Source organism: Ambystoma mexicanum, chromosome 6p (genome assembly GCF_040938575.1).
Source record: "Ambystoma mexicanum isolate Mex_15411 chromosome 6p, UKY_AmexF1_1, whole genome shotgun sequence".
Taxonomy (NCBI): Eukaryota; Metazoa; Chordata; class Amphibia; order Caudata; family Ambystomatidae; genus Ambystoma; species Ambystoma mexicanum.
In genome coordinates, this window is record NC_090935.1 from 1,072,198,593 (window position 1) to 1,072,218,898 (window position 20,306).

General features: G+C 44.3%; 1 protein-coding gene across 1 annotated transcript in view; it reads left to right on the forward strand.

Annotated features, from left to right (window-relative positions):
- Positions 1-20,306, forward strand: part of LOC138510185 (contactin-associated protein-like 4) — a 2,554,874-nt gene that overhangs the window by 2,437,356 nt on the left and 97,212 nt on the right. The window contains exon 18 of the mRNA XM_069625670.1: positions 12,327-12,566. Within this exon, the coding sequence (XP_069481771.1) occupies positions 12,327-12,566 (240 nt within the window). The remainder of the gene's footprint in view (positions 1-12,326; positions 12,567-20,306) is intronic.

A 20,306-nucleotide genomic window follows, 5' to 3' on the forward strand; every position in this document is an offset into this window, starting at 1 on the left:
TGATTTGGACCGGAGGCTTTAGGTGGGAAAGGCAGCCCTCATGGACCTGGAAAATCACCTCATCCCTCCTGAAGTCACAAGTCACATCTTCCTTACCATAGGGGCAGGAAGTGTACACCAGGAAGTTCCCCCCATGCCGGGTAAAAATCCTGTCTGGTGTTGTATTGTCATCACTGTCACTGTCAAAGCAGTCCTTGGGGATTGGCCCTAACAGTTCATTACCTAAATCTATGGAAAAATGTCGGTCATCAACCGCCATTCCAATAATGGTGCCTGCGGCTAGAGTAATACTCTTTAAGTCGCTGTTATCCACCTCTATTGGAATGGTGTTGTGTTCTATGTTGACTAATGGTGTTGGGTTTACCCCCAACCCTTGCTGTTGGAGAGAAGCATTTAGATGTATGTAAGCATCAGGGTTTTGCAAATATTGTCCTCTTTTAACTTTCACTTCCAGGGAGAATTGTCGGGTCCTTTCTGGGATGGTGACTTCCTCTTTGATCTGAATTTCAACTGCATAAGGTAGCAATTGAGCTGACCTAAATGCTTTTTCTGGATCATCAAAGCCCATGGGATTATCCGCTAATCGGGACCAAGCTTTGAAGTTTATTAGGTCCAAACTAATGGCAAAGCGATTGAGAATGTCACTGCCTAAGTAAAAGGCGGCAGGGACGTCTCGCACGACCCAACAATTGTGGACTATGCTCTTGTTGCCAATGGAGATTTTGAGCATACACCTGCTTGGCAGGAGATGTTTGGAATTAGGTGCTTCCAGGTCCATTTCCCATTTGTCTATCAGTTTGAAGGTGGGAATGGCTGGATCTTTTGGGAGTTGGCGAAACATGGCTTCGCTGATGAAGCTCTTACCGTTATTCACACACACTCGAGCGAGAACAGAGTCCTTCCCATCATTTAACTGAACAGGGTTGAACAACTGCTCTCCAATTTGCTGAATATCAGCCAGGCTCTGAGCTGATTTCACATCTTTCTGGACTATAGGAGTGGGAGTTTCTGATTGTGGATTAGTATAGAATTTCAGGGTGTTTCCTTCCAGTGTCGAATACCACCTTAAACTGGAAGGAAGGTTGATTTTCAGAAATAGAGAGGACCCTCCATCACCAGTCTGTTGTCCTACTGCTATTACTGTCACGTCTGGAATTTGGCTATTCTGGAAGTGAAATTCTACTTGGTCAGATTTTTGTTCAACCATGTGGCAGGTGCCGTTTAAACTAACATGGTTGACACTCTGTTTTAATTTTATTGGTCGGCTAGTCTGGGTCCAGAGGACCTTGTTTACGCAATCTATTAGGGGTGACAACCTCCTCAGGAGGTCATTCCCTAGTAAACAAGGGGTGCCCTCTGGAGTCACAACTATGACCGGGTGTTTCAACTTGTGTCGCCCAATTTTAATGTCCAAATCTGCCGTCCCCTCGACGGGAATTTCCTTCCCGTCAAAGTTCTGGAGTTGTCCAGGAAGAGAGGTGAGAGGAATTTGGTAATTCTCTCCCCTTCCTGCATTCAGTTCGTCAAAGGCCCTTCTGGACAGGAGGGTAGCTTGAGATCCAGTGTCCACCAGTGCCAAAATTGTACCCTGCCCCTGTACTTGTACCGGGGCATAGTATCTTCCCTCCTTCTCCTCAAGGGGGCACAGATAATGCACATTTTTGGACAACTGGTGGGCTAACTTTCTGGTTTTGGACATCGCTAGCGAAGAAATTTGGGCAGAATTCTGTGGAGAGCCTTGGGAATCTGAAAGAAAAAGTTTGCAACTGGAGATCAGAGCCATTGTGGGTTCCCCTGGCTCCGGTTCCGGGCCGCCCCCCCCTTTTTGGAGGCAGTCACCAGGATGGGTTTGAACCAGGGGATTTTCTTGCTGTTGGTTCTGGGATGAGATGGTGGGCGGCGGTAGCTCAGTCTCCACATCTCCCCAGTCTGGATTTGCATCCCTAGGGACCCATTTTTCTTTGGGAGGAGTTCCCCCCTCTCTGAAGGAGAAGATCCTTTTTCCAGGATCCTCTGAGGATCCCTCTCCCTCAAATTGGAAGATCTGTACCTCCTCCTCAAACTGAGTCTGTTTGGGTCTTTTGTTTTTCCTACCCCCCCCTCTGCTCCTTAGGAGGCAGACTTTCAGGGGCAAGAGATTTTGTTTCCGGTTCCTGGGTTTCCAGGGGCTGTTTACAAGTGAGGAAGGAAGCTTCCTCCAAGGCTTTACACCCCCCTTCCCCTTGTGCCTCCTCCCTGGGAACCGGTGAGTTATCGGGGTGCTGCCCCCGTCATTGTTCTGGAGCACCAGGTCCAGAGTTGGGTGCGTTCTGCGCCGGCATGCCGATCTGAGGGTTCTGCTGAGCCCTCAGTATGTGACCCAGATCCCGCGCCATGTTTTGAACCTGGCGCTCTAACTGGGAAACCCGCTCAGGCTGATACGGGGCCCTGTTTTCTCCCCTGGGCTGATCCCGGGAAGGGTAGCTATCCCTTCTTTGGTAGTACCCCTGGTTGGGAAGATTTGGGTACCCCTCCACCCTTGGCCTCCCCTCTCCCGGATTAGGTTGTCTGGGCTCAGGGAATTGGGGAAAGAAGGATGGATGATTTTGGGGTTGGATGTTGGGTGGATACCTGGGGAAAAAGTTCTGCCCAGGATTTGGAGAATTTCTGCCCTCCGGTGGGAAGTTAGGAGGGAAGTCCCCTGGGCTAGGTGCTTGGCTGGATCCCCCCCCTTGGGCTGGAGGAGTCCACACATAACCCAGGATGGGTCTGTTTCCCTTGTAACGGGGGCTTACACAATCAGGAGAGCGAGGGACCCCATTTGTGGGGCTGCCTCCCTGGCTCCCTGTCTGTGACTGGCCCGAGGACCTTCTGGGCCTAGCATTATTAGGTGCAGGTAGGTTTTTAGGCCCCCCCATCTCCAAATCCAAAACGGGGGTGACCTTTACCTCTGCCACCTTGGCAGCAGCAGGGGTGCTGTTGGCTTTGGGGTTTTTCTGGGCACTACTTTTGTTATCTACCGGTTTCTGCACCTCATAGATCCGGGTAGCCTGTTCAATGACCCAGTCTAAAGATCTTTTCTCGTGAAAATCCCTCACAAGCTGGGTCATTATGTATTTGGGCAAGGCATGAAAAAATGTATTAATGAATTCTCTACTGTCTGTGCGCACCCTTCTGGTGGTCTGCGCAAAAGCACGTTTCAGTTCTTGCACAAATTCTTGTGGGGCCTGATCCTCCCCACATTGCAAATTGTAGGCTGCCTTGCGAGCCTCTTGAGGATTTCTATGAATGGAAAAATGTTTCAAGATGGACGCCTTATAGGTGGACCATCTTAAATGATTTTGGTCCTCCAGCCCCGCAAAGAAACTGGAGTATTCCGGGGAGAAGGTCCACTTTGCATATTGAATACAGCTTTGGCTGTCCTTCAAGTGGAAAGTCTCCATCATTTGCTCAAGCAACTCTAAGTGCTCCCAAACAGAATACTTAGCGTTCTTATGGTAAGGCGTGATGACGCTCCTGATCGCCTTAATCTGCTTTAAGGGGTCCTTAAGCAAGGCCCTTTTTGCCTTATTGGCCTTTTTGGTTCGGGTAACCCTTGTCCATTCATCCTCTGACTCAGAGGCACTGCTCCCAGAGGTTCCTGTCTGTTCTTCCAGGTTTTCCCGGATTCTGCGAGCCTGGGAATGGCTGGCAGAATGTGGGGACCTGGTCTCCTGTTTCCTGTGGTGCTCAGAGGAGTCCTCAGATCCCTCCTTGCTGCCAGGATTTGCTGGGTACCCCCCCCACTGACCTAACTGGGCAGAGGTTTTCAGGATGCCCTTAAGGGGCCTACTCTCCTGGGGTTCCCCACTGAACTGTACTGTACTTGGGTGCCCATACCCGGATGCCCACCCCTCCATTCCTGAGTGGTACTGGCCTTTGAGCCCCATACTTTTAGCTGGATAGTAATCTGCCATCCCTGTGGCCCTGTGCTCATGTGCGCCAGGGGACATGGGGGTGGCAGAGTCCAGGGACTGAGAGAAATAAAGGCCTCTGGTACTAGGGCTCCTGGGGTTATGCTCAGGAGTTTCTCTTTCCCAGCGAACCTCATCTCTATCCGCCCCTGCTCCCTGTTGCAATGCAAGAGCCTGCGCCTTCAGTTCCTCAGTTAAGGCCTTACTAGACTCTATCAGTCTCTCCTGCATCGCTACCTGTTGTTGGAGCCTATCATTGTGCTGGCAGAGAGCCTCATTCTCTCTCTGCGTTTCCTGATTGGTCCTGGAGCACTGGGCCAGTCTTTGCTGCAGGAGGTTTACCTCCTGAGTCCCATCTCTACTGGCCTGCTCCTTTCTTGCCAGAGCATCTTCCACCCTTCTGGTGTGCTCTACCAAGTTCTGGTTTTCTTTTTGGAGGTCACCCAGCCCCTGGAGGGCCAGGTGATTTTCTTCAATTTCCTTTTTTAAGTGGCAGACTTCCTGGCCTAAAGTGTCTCTTTCCTGACTGAGATCCTGCATCTGTGCTGCCAGGTTGTCCCTCTGTCGTTGAAAGGCACCAGCTTTTTGGCGCTCCTCATCAAACTCTGCCTGGGTATCCAGGTCTTTCAGAATCAGTTTATTGCTCTCCTCTTTCTCTCTATCTAGCTGGCTTTGCAGGGTGACTACCTGCTCCGCGCATGCCCTGTTGAAATTGATCTGTTGCTCCAACTTTTTCTGGTTCTGCAGTAAGGAGTCCAAACTGTCTTGGTGCTCCTTCTGCAGGGCCAGGAATCTGGTATCCTGGTCTGTCTTTTCCTGTTGTAGAATGCCCATATCCTCTTTTATTTTAATGATATATTGCCTACTATCATTTTCTGACTCCTGGCTCCTGAGCAGCCTCTGCTCAGAAGAGTCCAGCTCAGATTGGGCCTTCTGTAATGCCAGCAGTTGCCTACTCGCCAGATCTTGGCCTTCAGCACATTTGTCCTGCATGGCTCCCATATGTAAATATAAATATGCCGCTACCCTGGCAATCTTATTGTGTTCATCTTTGGCTTTAGGAGCCATATATAGTTCACTCAGGGCCACATGTAATGGACCCTGATCTCTCCATAGGTCTGACCCTGTTTCAGTGACCTGTCGCGTGATGGCCTGCAACCAGGCATCCTGGCCCTGTTCAGTCCATTCACCTCTCACAAATAGTTTATGTAAGAGGTGCTCTCTGGCTATTTTCATGTCTACTAAGGTCGTCATTCTAGAGATTGGTCTCTGTCCTGACTTACAGAAATTAGTATTTTATTTTTGCAAAACAGACCTTTTCCTAAGAGCGTTCCTTTGAGGAGTGCTTTACAGCGTAACACAGCGTGGTGATCCGACCGGATATGTGTATCTGGTCAGCTGGCACGCTGCATTAATCTGCACAAATGGTAGATCTAACCCAAACGTCCGGCACGAGCCCCCAATTTGTAAGAGGATTCAATTCAGCACTACAGCCAAGTCAACGCCTAGTCTAGAATACTGAATGAAAACCCTTATTGATATATCTTTATGTCCAGTTCATGCATTCTGGATGACTACCCCTATATAACACCCCTCTCTTGGAATCCTCCTGACCCCACTGAGCCAAGAAGTAGTTCTGTTTTGCAAGTTTAAAAGGTTTATTTGATAATTTAAACAATATAGAGTATATATCACACTTTATAATAAATTAATAATTGAATATCACACTTAATCTGATCAGTAATCAATAATGGATAGTCTGGCACTAGCACACTTCTTTATAATCAATGATGAGTGGTTATAGGATGGATAAGATAGCAACAATACTTTTATGGTTTCAAATGGATGCAATGTGGAATGAAATGCAGTACAGAAAATAACTTGATATGATTTCAGCAAAAGACAATGTAATCACTTTCTTGGACAATTCACCCCCCCTTTTATGCAATGCAAGGAAATGGAAGGAAGCACACAGTTCTCAGAAATGCAATCAAATGTGATTCAGTTCACCCCAGCAGGCTTAGACTACAGAAGTTGGAAACACAGGCAAAATGCTTTTATATGTGCTGGCAATAAAGTGAAAAATATGCTAAAATGCTTTTAATTCCCTCTAGAGGTTTAGGGTGAGTGGTATATGCTTTGAATAGGTTCAGGATCACTTTTGCAATGCTCTATAATGGTTGTCAGGTTGCAAACGAATTTTTCTTTAAGGGAAGGCAAGCAGCAGCAGATTTTTACACGTGAAGAAATTTGCAAATCGCGGCAAAATGTCAAATCGCGGCTAAATTTGCGAATGCGCCGAGCGCGATTACAGAGGAATAACAAGGACTATCACTATCGTTTTGGGGTCCTGAGACAGCATAGGATCTCAGCTTCCAGATGAAAGTTACTGCAAGTCTCTAGCACAAACGGTCACGGAGATATGAGCGATTAAATAAAGGTTGTTTTTCAGATTTGAAATTTTAAAGTTCAAAAAGACAAGTGCAGCTTGCAACTAGAAAATGACAAGTGACAGCTTTACAAATGACAGGTGACAATTAGGATACAGTTCTACTTAGATTAAAATAGATTGAATTATATTATTTTAACTAAGAGATTGGTTCTGCACAGTTTTGCTATGTACTCACAATATATTTAGAAATATGCCTTGCCACGGATCTGGTCAGGTTTAGGACTGGACTCTGGTCTCTGCACTTCACAGTGATCTGGGTCAGCTCTCTCTGGTTCTGCTAACAGGTCAGCTCTACTCTGCTGGTCTGGTCTGGGTCTCTGAAGGTTGATGAAGGTAAAGTATGGATTTTCCCGGCAGAGCTTCCAGCTGCAAATGGATTTGTAGGTCCCTATCTGTCCTGTCTCTCTGCTTTTATGTGTTTTGAAAATGGGTGTGTGTGAGCAGCATCACTAGCCAGCCCCTCTCCACTTATCATTGGCCAAGCTTTCATTTCTCCCCTGATTGGGGGAGCTAAGTTGTGTCAGAGTGATGTCATTTTACAGCCTGCAGAAAGTCCACTCCTCCTGTCAACTTACACACAAATCTAGATTTGAACCAAATACATATTTGCAGAGGTACATATTGTTTTAAAATTACACGCACCCATCATGCATTACAGGAGGTATACCCTGTCCAAATCTGCTCTTCCTGGGGGCTTGCATTCAGAAATGGCAATATTTTGCACTTTTTAACTGGTTTGCAATTTCGGACATTAACCCAAATTTACACACATGTGCGCAAGGAGTATGGACATTAGTTGATGAAGTGTCAGATTTTTCACATGCACACATTTTGAGTAATATCCTCTTTTCCGCTAAAACCCCCCTGAACATGCCACCGGTTCTAAAAACCTCTTAAAATGTGGGCAGAAAAATCACAAGAATTACGGTATCATTTAAATAATTTTCACAAGTCCGTACTGTGAGTTATTCATCTTTGTCTAAAACCATATTCTGGCTATAGAGGTGTGTCTTTTCAGGTCACATGGTACAGAAACCAGTCTTTCCAGTTTCTGCCAAGCTCAGAGACCCTGCCCCTCCCAGCTTCTGCCAAGAGGAAGCTGTTTTACGACATCTGCAATAAAACATTTGCCTGAGTCAGGACAGGGCTTTGTTCAGAGCTCCTGTATTCTGTGGGGGCTCCCCTTAATTCAATTATCAGAGAGATGGCATATCCTTAGTGTGGCCAGCAAAAGGCAGATAGGCCTGGGAACACAGCTGTGACTCAAGTTTCACTCCTGATGGGGGTAGTTGCCAGGCAGAATTCAGTTCCTTAAGCCAGGTTTCAGATAAAATGTCACTTTTTGTTACCCAGTCTAAGTCAAGACAATTTTTACATATGAAGTTAGAATGCTGATTCTAAGTTTAAAACTATGACATTTAAACAATTGCAGCCTATATGACACTCAAAAGTAGGTCACTCATTTCTTTTAAACATTTAGATTTTTTAGTGTCTTTCAGTCCAAATTTACTTAAACTGCTGAAATCCACAGCTCAGCCAGTCTTGTTATAAACCTTCAAGTCACTTCAGAATATAACTTTACATTGTATCCACCTCTCAGTAAGTCTTTCTTTGGCTTGCCTTGGGTTCATTTATTCAGTTTTACACAAAAAAGTAAAATCTGGTGGTTTTAAAACGCCGGCTTTCTGGTAGTGGTGAGTACTGGTACTGCACCCCTTTTTTGGGATTTAAGAAATGAATTTCCCACAATTCTAGGTGGCTTTTGGCAATCAGCATTTCCATTCCCAATGGTTTCAGGCTACTGTGTGGGTAGTCCAATGGGGTTTTTAGGCAGTGCCCTTCTGTGCCCATAACATCGGCAAAAATGGGTGGCAGCCTATTCTTCATGCATTTCCCTGTGCATTTTCTGGGAAGCTCTGGCCATCATGATGTTTTCCATGTCAGTACTGCACAGTTTTGAGGTAGGGCTTGGATGCGTGGATAAAAACATCCCACAATTCAGAGAAACGAAGGTGATTTCAAAGGGCTTTTTAAGCTAACGGGCAGTGCTGTTTTTCCTTTGGCACACATTCCACTCATGGCACCCCTGACCCTTCACGCTCGCACTGGTGGGTGGAAGGTTAGGCGACCATTTTGGTGTGCTCACAAACTGCCCGGTTCTCCTGGATTCGGGCGCACATGTGGGATTTCTGGCCATCTTGGATTTTCTAAGCCCAGAGCACCAAATGTTGCAGCTTAATGACTCAAACGTGGGTCAATACACCTGACAGACGTGAGCAGGAATACCATACAGTATGGCTCGGAAAAGGACTAATCAGTGAATAGAACACTCAATTTTTACGGTGCACCAGGACTAATGGACAAATGTATACTATTGAAAAATATAGAAGGAGAGAAACAATGTTCTCTCCCAAATACTTTTCTCCAGCATAGAATAAGGACCATAATTGATGGACCTTTATAACTATCCGCAGTCTCCACAGTCCCCTTTCCAGTCCATGGATCATTAAAGGACCCAGATGGCACGTGCAGACCATTTCACAGGGCAGCCCTTCTGCCCATTTTAATTTTATATTTGCAACACTGCCTCAATGCCTGCTTTAAAACAGTTACACATCCATCCACCAATCACTTCCAAAAACTGTACATATAACCCTATCACCATATTACACCTCCACCCACCAACTACCACTTAACAATCTTCTACAAATCTTTTGTATCTGCATTTCCCTTACTTATACAACGAAAATACACAGTTCTCCTATACATGCACATATGCATTGTGCAGTGAGAGAAGGGCATGAATGGAAAGGCAGTGCAGATGGGCAAGTGCTCATAAGAACCCAGGAGGGAAATGCCAAGGGATGCCAATGTGGGACGCCATTGGCTAACTACTGGAGCAGAGGAGTCCCAAGGGTGGGATGCGTCTTAACCATAACATCCCTTTAACAAAGTGTTTTTTTGTCAATTTAATAGGTTTATATAAGTGAAAATGTTTCATGGTGTTACACCACTACATAAAAGGTATTAATAATTCCTCTTTTCATATATATGAAAGAACTATAAACCTCCTTTAAGAAACATATTTTTTGCAACACATACTTATGTCTGTCATTATCAGCAGTGCATGCTGGCGATGCAAATCATTGTTCAATTGCCTAGAGCATAGGGCAACCATAACTCCAGCACAACCAAATCACCCCTATTATTCACTGCACCTACCCTGCATCCTAGTGCAGAGGCCACTATAATCTAATAATGTCAGCAATGGCCAGTGCTCATCACTTACAGCCATGGCCCCTCTCCAAATCAATGGGGCGCGGGTTTCGGCCATGCTTCATTTCCCAATAAGAAAATCACAGTCCACATTTGTGTTTGCCGAGAGTCAGCCCCTCTACCCAGACACTAAATGTACATCACTAGTTTTTCTACTTACATTCTTACACTTTAGAAAAATAAAGCATAAGACATATATCGAAAAACATGCTTTCAGGTCCTTGTTAATGCTCATTGTGCAGGTTTGTTGTAATCTAATCCACCACTTCAGGCTGTAACGGCAAGCAGAATATTATTTTCCCATTCAAACCTACCAATTTGGCAATGCCGCATGCCTGAATAAGCAAATTGCAGTTCATATTTCTCCTTGCTGATGGCCACGCCCATTGCCGAGACATCAATGGTATATCACTGTGTTGTGTACTCACATTTTCACATTTCCAAAAAAATAAAATACAGCACATATTTGCAAAACTATGCTTTGAAGTTCGTACCTACCCTCCTCGTGCATATTTGCTGCAATCTCATCCAACATTTCAACCTGTACCCATGAGCAGAATTTTTTTCCCATTCAAACCTATCCCAATTTCGAAAAACATTACCACATAGCTGGTCCCTGGTGGCCATGCCCACTTTAAACCCATTTGCGGTCCCTCGTGGTCATGGCCAGTAGCCGGATTGTCTGGGTCATGGCATTTGGCCATGACCCGTACAATCAGGCCACTGCCCATGCCCACAGGCTATACCTCAGGATATATTACTATTTTTTGTACCTTCATTATGGCACTTTTCAAAAAATAAAATATTGACACATTTGCAAAACCATGCTTTCATCTCCTTCCCAATGCTCCTTTAACAGGTTTTCTGCAAATCGCCATGTTTTATTTTTTAAAAAGAGTCAAAATATATGTGCACAAAAAAGTAATTTAACTTTGCTCCTGATAGAATGATAGAATCCATTCTCTATAATCGTTCTGAAAACTTTTGTCCACATTTGCCTAACAGCAACAAAGTTATAAGCCATGTACAAATGTTGACAGCCCCCGCTAAATTTTGACCCCTCTTGACAAAATCCCACCAAACTTTGCAAAAACATTCATATCTAGGTCTAAAATTGTTGTGCAGGCTTGTTTTCCAGATTTGTCAAATGACACCACATTTATAAGCCCTTAAAATATTGTGGCATCCCCTCTAATTGTGTTCCCTATTGGCAATATAGCACCACACTTGCAGAACCATTCAGAGATAGGTCTAGAATGAAATTGCAAATGCTCATGCAGTTTCATTGAGTGGAGCCAAAGTAATAAGCCATCCAAAAACAGCTTTTCACCAAACCTGTAATGCAGAAATAGGCATAGATGTCCCTGAACATCTCAGATGTTTGCGGACTTCACAAGATTCTCCCGGACATCCGGACTGTTTGCGGATGTCGTAGTTGAAAAGCAACCTGTTTTGTGGGCTTTTGAAGGCCATATCCCATCCAATCCTCACCACCTCCCAGAAAGTGTTTCATAAGTTTAACAAGTGCAATGTTGTGTTTTTTAATGTTTTACCGTGATGTTCCTAGACAACAGGCTCTGTCCGCGAATGCAACATGACGGACATTTCCAAAAATCTGATGCACCTCACATTTATCACCATCAATCAGGGGCGCGTCCGATGTCCGCAGACATCACGCTGCCATCTGCACCAATCGGAGACTCGTCCACGGACTGAACAGTGAAGTGAGTCTGCGGACCGAACCCAGATATCACACATTTTTTTAACCTACTTTTCGGCTGTTTTAAATCAAACTACTGGACGGATTTACACCAAATTTAGAAAACAAAAACATGCTTTCGGGATCAAGCTGCTGCTCATGCCGCAAATTTGGTGAAAATCCATCCAGCTGTTTGGGCTATAGCGTGAGCACATTTCTTTCCATTGCGTCCATGGGAAAAACCACACATTTTCGGACCCCCCCTTATAACATTGCCCCTGCTGCGAGAAACATTACCAAACTTTTCAGAATCAATCAGACGGGGCCTTTAACTTGTTTTACAAAGTTGTGAGGATTCGTCCGGGGGAGACGACGTTATAACCCACCCTAAAAGTGCTCTTCCTACGGGTTGAGCAACTTAACCACAACTACAGGCCTGCTGCCGCAGGCCCTGTAATGTAGGATGCATGGACTAGATGGAAGATAAATGAGGGGCACTGTGTTTGCTTTGGAAGCAAGACATTAGGGAGCAACACAAGTGCGAATCTCGGTCCCATGCTTATAGGCTGGCATCTGTTATTAAGCTCATTACCAATGATTAATTAATTATTGTATGGAAACATTTATTGTGTTTCTAGAACAAGCGTTGCTGCTCTTGAAAAGGAAACAAAACTGTGAGTAATTCTCCAGGCTAGGAATAGAATACCACAAACTGCATACATCGACACTATTGAATTTTTCCTTTCTTCTCCCACACACATTTTTTATTTTGGTTAAATGGTAAATTTGTTTAGTCCTAATCTTCATATCAGCATTTCTGTGTTACCAAAAAAAACGTGTTCACGTTAACATTTGCAAATATTTTTTGGGGGGTTATCCATGTGAATTAGGAAACACGTTTTCTGTTGGTACTGTTATGAAATGAAAATTGTAATTAAAGAACCCTTTCGATGTGTCTCCAATGCAGGTGCAACTGCTTCCAGGCAGAAAGGATTTCTTGGATGTATCCGTTCCCTGCAGCTGAATGGGGTTGCCCTGGACCTGGAGGAGAGGGCCAAGATTACCCCGGGGGTGGAACCCGGCTGTCCCGGGCATTGCAGCAGTTATGGGCATCTATGCCACAATGGAGGGACGTGCATAGAGAAGCGCGCCGGAATCTCTTGCGATTGCGCCTCATCTTCTTACACTGGGCCCTTCTGTAAAAAAGGCAAGTAGAGTTTAACACTATACATCCTGTTAAGGATTTTGTATTGAAAAGTACATTATTAAAAGGGACAAACATTATTTAAAACACTTCTTAAAATCTGCTACAAAATGTTCTGTGACACAACCTTTACCAAAAAGGTGTCCCCCATGTACTAATCAAAAGTTTTTTTTGAAAAATAGCCTATTGTATTTTATGTTTTTGAATGGTTCTGGGGCCTATTTTTGCCCCAGTCCCATCCTTCCCGCTGCTGTCTCTCGTTGTTCTCTGGCCATCAAGGGGGCATTCTGCAGGGTTCCCTTAGGGGCACACAGCAGGAAACTGCGTAATAGTTGCCTAAAATGAACCGTTGTAAAATTGTAAACATGTTCAGAAGGTACCCACTTTACAAACTGGGCGTTAGAGAAATGGGTAAGGAGTTATTTTTGCAAGTTTGAGCCGACAAAAGGCCAATCTGAGCAGGACGCTGGCAAAGCAGATGCCCACGGCGTTTGGCAATACCCCTCTTACAGGCTGTCAGCAACCCTTCAGAACTTCTTTAGATTTCATGTGTACGCATCATGTCCTGCATTCTCCGATCAGACCCGCGTACACGCTGCCAACTTTTAATTTAGATATCTTAAACTCAGTGTCTCAAAAGGAAACACGTTATAGTGCCCGATTCACAGAAGCATGTTATAATGTCCTAATCCCATTGAAAAATGCTCCTCTGTGAATCAGGATCAAAGGCACTTTTCTGTTATTTGATGGGCTTTAACAAAGCACAAAGAATCGAAAGGCATTAGGGATCTGATAGTGGATCAGAAACATCACTGAGCAAGTCAGAGTGGGATTATGTTTCTGAAAACTGAAGAAAAATGTTAGTTTTAATTTCTTTTTGAAGTGAGTGATGTCAGGTTCAGCTCTAAAGGTTTCAGGGAGCTCACCTCAAGTCAGAGCATCCTCAAGAGAGAGCCATTTCCGCCAGCAGATCACAAATGAGACGTCTTAGATGGACACGGCCATTTTGTGGCTTTACATAGTTTTAGCCTGCAGGCCAGAAGCAGTGGGGGAATTCAATTTGTACAATATAGTTTAGCAGCTTCTAGGCCCTAGCTACAGCCACATGTGATTCACAAATAAATGGGTGTAGTTGTTTAAAAGGCCAAATATAGCAACTAGTACTGATCATAACCGAATGAACCCGTGTCGTCCTATTCAGGGGGGTGTCAAAGTTGACTCTCACTGTTTTCATTTTAGAAAGCATAGTTAAGGCCTGTTAATTCAGGGGCGGTAAAGATGAAGAGTTCATATTATTATGTTGGCCTTTGTAAGTTGCAAGTAACATGCGTAACTAGAACACAACAATGTTATTTAAATAGTGCAAAATAAAACCACATTTAATTAACTAACTTAACTAACTCGGTTTGTCTACTTACTTTACTCACTCTTAAAGCGCCGTTTTTATTCGGCATAAAATCTCCAAATCATGTATTGCTATTACCACCATGTGCTAATAGCCTTATAGACCTCCGGACAGGCAATTATCACTTGGGTTAAGTACCATTCCCCAACGTATTCACTTCAGCATTAAATCTCCAAAACATGTATTGTTATTACCACCATGTGCTAATAGCCTTATAGACCTCTGCACAGGTGATTATCACTTGGGATAATGACCATTCCCCACCTTATTCACTTCAAATCTCCAAAACATGTATTGCTATTACCACCATGTGTTAATAGCCTTATAGACCTCTGGACCGGTCATTATTACTGGGGATAATGACCATTCCCCAACTTATTTACTTCAGCATGAAATCTCCCAAACATGTATTGCCATTACCACCATGTGATAATAGCCTTATAGATCTCCGGACATGTCATTATCACTTGTGATAATGACTATTCCCCAATGTATTGCCCCTCAGCTTTGGCTCTGGCCATAACCCGGTGGTGGGTCATCATCCCACGATAATGACGCCTCCTGCAGTCTAAAAGGCTATAAAATGGCTTACAGTGAATAGTATTTTTTTTTTAAAAAGGACCCTGTGAACCGTGTGTTAAATGGGTGTGGACTCAATCATACTGACACAGTTAATATGATTACAAGTGAAGAACTCAAACGGCTTCAAGACTTTGTCTGACTCTACTACCATAGTGCTCAGTTGATAAAGAGTTATCTTGTGATTGAGGGTGTTGAATACATCCAATGAATTTCGAATACAGCTAATGAATCTAGAAGAGGGGTATGGGGGCTCTCCTCCCATATTTTGAGCAAAAAAGGGCTAAAGAATGTAAAACAATTGGTCTGTAAAAATGTGGTAAATGAAAAAATATGAAACCCCTCTGAAATCCCACTGATCTATATTGCTGCTGGTCTGTCTTTGGTAAGTGTGCAGAATTCTCTGAACTTCCAGGTGATCTCAATATCTGCTGCCCCATAGTCTCATGGTATCTCATTAAATTCGGGTTTGTTAAGTAAACACAACCCAACCTTTGATGATTTCAGAAGACAATGGATTTCTTTGGGTTTGAGAAGCTGATCTAGGTTTCTTCATTTTCATTCTGTTATTCACACCTTTGCATTTCAAATGGGAAATCAAATCTTAGATACTATTTATATTTATTAGTGCTCCATGACATACTGTAAGCACAGTAATAATAGAGATGTATAGACCGAGGAAAGGATCGTTGTCGCGGGATAATGAACTGCAGCAAAGTTCAGGCATAAGTTGGAGATGGGTCAATATGCCAAGCGATAATGACCCCTCCCAAGGTCTGTAGGGATATTAGCACATAGTTGGAATACCAGTGCATGTTTTGGTGTTTCAGTGTGGAAGTACAATACGTTAAAATAGCAACTGAAGTAAAAAGCAAACTGTTAGTGAATAAATGTAGCTTTGTAGTGTTTAAATAAGAAGCATGTTAATAATTGCAAACCTAGTTAACCTGGAAAAGGTTTAAGGTGAGCATGGATTATGTGTAGAGTAAAAGTACCTGATTTGTCTTAAAGAAAATTAATTCATTTCCCCATGTTTTATTTTTCGCTTTGTTGTGTTAACTTTAATGCTGCAGTGAGATAAATACCCTCTCAGAGGTGTGCTTTGTTTGAAAAATACCTTGTCTCGAAATTGCATTGTAGCTTTCATGTGTGCTTTTGAAGTAAGACAGTCCAGAATGAAGGTCTGTGAGGAGGTCAGTAACGATCTCCATGTGCTAGCAGGTGTCATTTTTACCTAATCCATTGTGATACTCAATGTATCTACTTTAAGAGGATAACAAGCTGAGTCTGCCTTGCAAATTCGTACGTGTGCCCTAGATGTAGAATAAAGTTGCCAAAGCGCTCTCTGGCAATGTGAAATGCAAGCTAACTACCCCCCTATATCATATCCCTCGCTCTCTGGCTTGTGTAGACCTAGCTGTGTCTCTGGCTGTATTTGCAGTCACAGGACCCCGGTGTCTTCCTTCAGGCAATCTGTGCACCCTTGTCTCTGGCCAAGCAGTGTTTGCAAACGTGTTGCATGCTCTCTCTCTCTTTTTTGCCCACCATCCCCCCTCCCTCTCTCTCTCTCTCTCGCTCTCTCGCTCTTTTTCTGGAAGTTGTGTACCTCTGGCTGGCTCGTATGAGCAGCTCTCTTACTCTGTGAAATCCCCCTCCCCCCCCGGGACTTGGCAGCGTTTCTAACAGACTATGCCCCCTTCCCCCTGGCTCTGCTGTCTTCCTGGCAGTGCCTGCAGAATAATGATGCATTTGCTGGCTAGCGTCAACCCCATCAGTAAGATTGCTCAGTGAAGTCAAGGACTTGTCCCACCGAAAATATTGAGCCTACAGGAAAAGTTTGAATCCCATCAGGGCTACAAGCTACAACAAGTGTTTGTTTGGTTTTTTTTAACGTATTTAATGATTAATGTTTCACCATGATACCCACAATACCTACAAAACGGCAGACACCTAAGAGTTTTAGCTAGCATATCTGCTGTCCAGTGGCGTAAGTGGGAACTCTGGCAAACAGATCGGCATCCTAGTTATGCCTAATTTCTTGTGTCACTTTGTAGGGCTGGTAACAGCATACTCAAAATGCGCTCTGGAAACGCAGCACTACTGAGAGATCCCCGCAGTAAAGTGCAGGGTGTATGGCGTTTTAAATCTGGGCCTTTAGTGGGTTGATCGGATCCATCTCTCAATGGTGTGAACATTATTTTTCATATGCTCTCAGATATGGAATGGAAATTGACCCCTCTGATGCATGGGAGTGTATATTTGTACTCAGAGGTGTTGCTAGGGGGGGTGAGGGGGCTATAGCCCGGAGTCTTTTGGTTGCAGCCCCGGATAGAAGCTCAGGGGTTACAACCAAAAAGGCTAGCTAGCCCCCAGTCCTGACAGTCCCAAAATGAGCATAGCCCCAGATCTTTTCCAGACATAGCATCACCGTTGTTTGTACTTGCACCAGGTTTAACAGTGGACAACATTTTCAATAACGTTATCCCACAAAGCAAATTTGAATGTCAGCAGCTACATTCACAAAGGTTATGCACTTGCCCAAATGGCACATGAAACCCTTGCCCTGCATGTGGTGCAATTAGCACACTGGCCTAGGGGGGCCATGTGATGGGATAGGAAGAATCCCAGGCACACCTCGGACCTTCCTCGGTGTGGGTAGATTAGACCAAACAGACATTGTGGCACGAGAAACCACCCATACACAGTTGCTTTATGTTATGTTATGTTATGTTATGTTATGTTATGTTATGTTTTATATGTAGATTTATACAGCATACTGCTGCCATTTAAATATTTTGTATTTTGTTGACATTTACAAAGAACTCTTGCCAAATCGTTGAACATGGTTAGACAAAACATCACAGGAGAAAATTGAATACTAAAGTAAATTGATAATACAGTGAGGCACAAAGAAAGGAGAACAAATGGGCTTTTAACTGGGTACAGAAGGTGTGATGTGAGGGCGAAGAGAAGATATCAGGAGGAAGAGAGTTCCAGACAAGAAAAAGAGTGCAGAATAGATGGGGGTGAGGGTGATGGTACCAAAAGAAGATGCACGTGTTGTGAGTGAAGAGCTCAAGAGGCAGAACAGGGAGACACAATGGAAGACAGATAAGAGGGACCCTGGCCATAGTAGCATTTAAAGACACTAGTAACACAATGTAATGGAAGACAAGAGTCAAAGAAAAGAATGGATGATGAAATGAAAGAGAGAGAGAGAAGAGAACTCAGATAGTAGAGTTAAAGAGTGAACTGAGAGGAGTAAGATAAAAAAGAAGGAAGGCCTGCTATATGCACAGAGCAATAGGCTAGCTAAGAGAAAATTGAAGAGGGGATAAGAAACGTAGCTGCATGAAAATATAAGAAAGGTTGTATTTGAAAGATGTTGTATAGGTAATAGTGACAGATAGGGTAGTAATAGAGATGTGAGACGAGAAGGAAACAGAGAAATCAAAAGTGACCCCAAGATCCCAAGCTGACAAAGAAAAAGAGAAAAAAGAATAAGGGAAGGCGAGGCACACTGGGAGATGTAGTGGGGAAGGCTACACAACTGGAAAGACAAGAATCTCAGTTTTGGAGGGATTAAGATGCAAGAAATGAGAATACATCCAAAACTGAACATCAGACGGACAAACAATAGACTGGAGAGAGTCAGACAAGGGAGAAATGGAGAAGACGATCTGGAAGTAATTGGTGTAAAAGTGACATGAAATATTGAAGGATTGACTAAGTGAAAATAGTTGATTAGTGTACATAGAAATGTTTAACAGACCAGGAACAGAACCTTGTGCGAGACTGTAGATAAGAGTAAAAGCAGAGAAGTATGACCAGTCCAGGAGCATGAATAATTGCAAGCAGAAAGTTATGACTGGTGCCAATTAATAACCATATCAGAGAAGCAAAGAGAAGTGAGAACAGAAAGTAACGCATGATGGCTGAGGGTATCAAATGCAGCACAGGGATCTAGAAGAATAAGAATAGAAGAGAGTTTATTGTGTCAGGCTGAGAGAAGTGAGTTGGAGATGAACGACAGAGCAAATGCAGTCAAGTGTGCTGGATGGAAGCCAACTTAAACTGATGGAATCAAGGAATGTGAATTAAGAAAAGAATAGACCGGGGAATGCATCTCTTTCAAAGTGTTTGGGAATAGTTTTGAGAAGTGAGATAGACTAGATATAAGAGGGAGGAGAGAGGTCAATCGAAGGTGTCTTGCGAATGGGGATGATAGGTGTGTGTTTGAAGAGGGCCAGGTAAAAAGAGGAAGATAAAGAGAGGTTGAGGAAAGATGTAAAATAGGGGATTATGGAAGGGTAGATAGGGATTAGGGTTTAAGGAATAGCATTAGAGGGTGTGACCATAGGGTGGACATGGGAAAGGAGAGAGGCAGTGTCTGAGTTGGTGAAAAGGGATAAGGAAGGACATTACGAACTAGTAGGAAGCCTTTGGGCAGTAGTAGTGGGTAGGGATAGAGAAGGGTGATGGGGAGAAAAGGATCAGTGAAAAGTAATCCTTAGGCTTCACCATTGACAGCAGCCTGTCCTTCCAGAAACACCTAGCAGGAAAGGCCCAAATAGCCTGGCTTAGAATCTCTACCCTTATTAAAATCAAACCCTTCATTCCGCCACATGACTTCTGGGCCATAGTGTAGGCCCTTCTCATCTCGCACATTGATGGGGGAAATGCTCTCCCGGCAGGTCTTCGAGCTGCTATCTTGGCTCACCTAAAAGTAGTCCTCCATGCTACAGCACAACTTATTGCAGGAGCACGTAAATTTGACCAAATTACCCCCATTCTGCGCAAACTACATTGGCTTCCGCTCCAAATGCAGATACTGTTCAAGACTGCTTGTATCATCTACAAAGCACTCGCGAGTAGCACACCAGCATACCTGTTGGCTAAGGTCCACCTATCTGCTGGTATGCGCATAGCAAATCGACCAAATGGCTTGAACCACAACTCGTCCACAAAGAGAGGACCCACAAACAATCCTTCTCTTGTCATGCACCCACCCTCTGGAACTTGAAACTAGTGTCATCTTGGAAGGCCCATACAATTCTGCAATTTTGCAATTCACTCAGAACATGGCTCTTTCCATAACACCTTACCAAGGTGCACCACTAGGCCCTGTTGTTCTAGCTCTGCCTCACTTCCCATCTTCCAAAACGGGCACAGCTTACTGCAGCTGAGACTCCCTGCCATCACGAGGCTCCATCTATCCTTTACCCACATCGGCTCTTGCAGGTAAGCCCAGCAGGGCTTTTAAAGATTTCTACTGCACTCCTTTGAACTGTATGCTATTAATCTCCTGATCTACACCACTACCAGAAGCACGCCTTGATATGGCAGATTTTTCCTCAATTGAAGCAATCCTCTTGTTCTTACAGCCCAGTGGGGCTGATGTTCCTTGATAGGGCTTGAACATCTCCATCATGGCGGTCACCCTTTCCTGCAATGGATTTCCTCCACAGCCCGCCTAGCCTCTAGTCTAATTGGTCAGCAGAGCAGCCTTGAGGACAATCAGATTGCCGGCAGGCTAAGCCAGCCCCCTCACCAAGGCCCACCACGAAGGCACCTGTCTGAGCCTATACAGGCCTAGGAGGGCTCAGAGTGCCCCCTCCCTTCTCCCACTACAAAGCATGGAGTGGCCGCAAGGACGAGAGCCCATTACCACACGAACTTGGGTCGCAACTCAACGCACCCAGGAAAATGCCAGTGAGTGATGACTGAGCATTGGACTGCCCCTCCACTAATCCCTAACA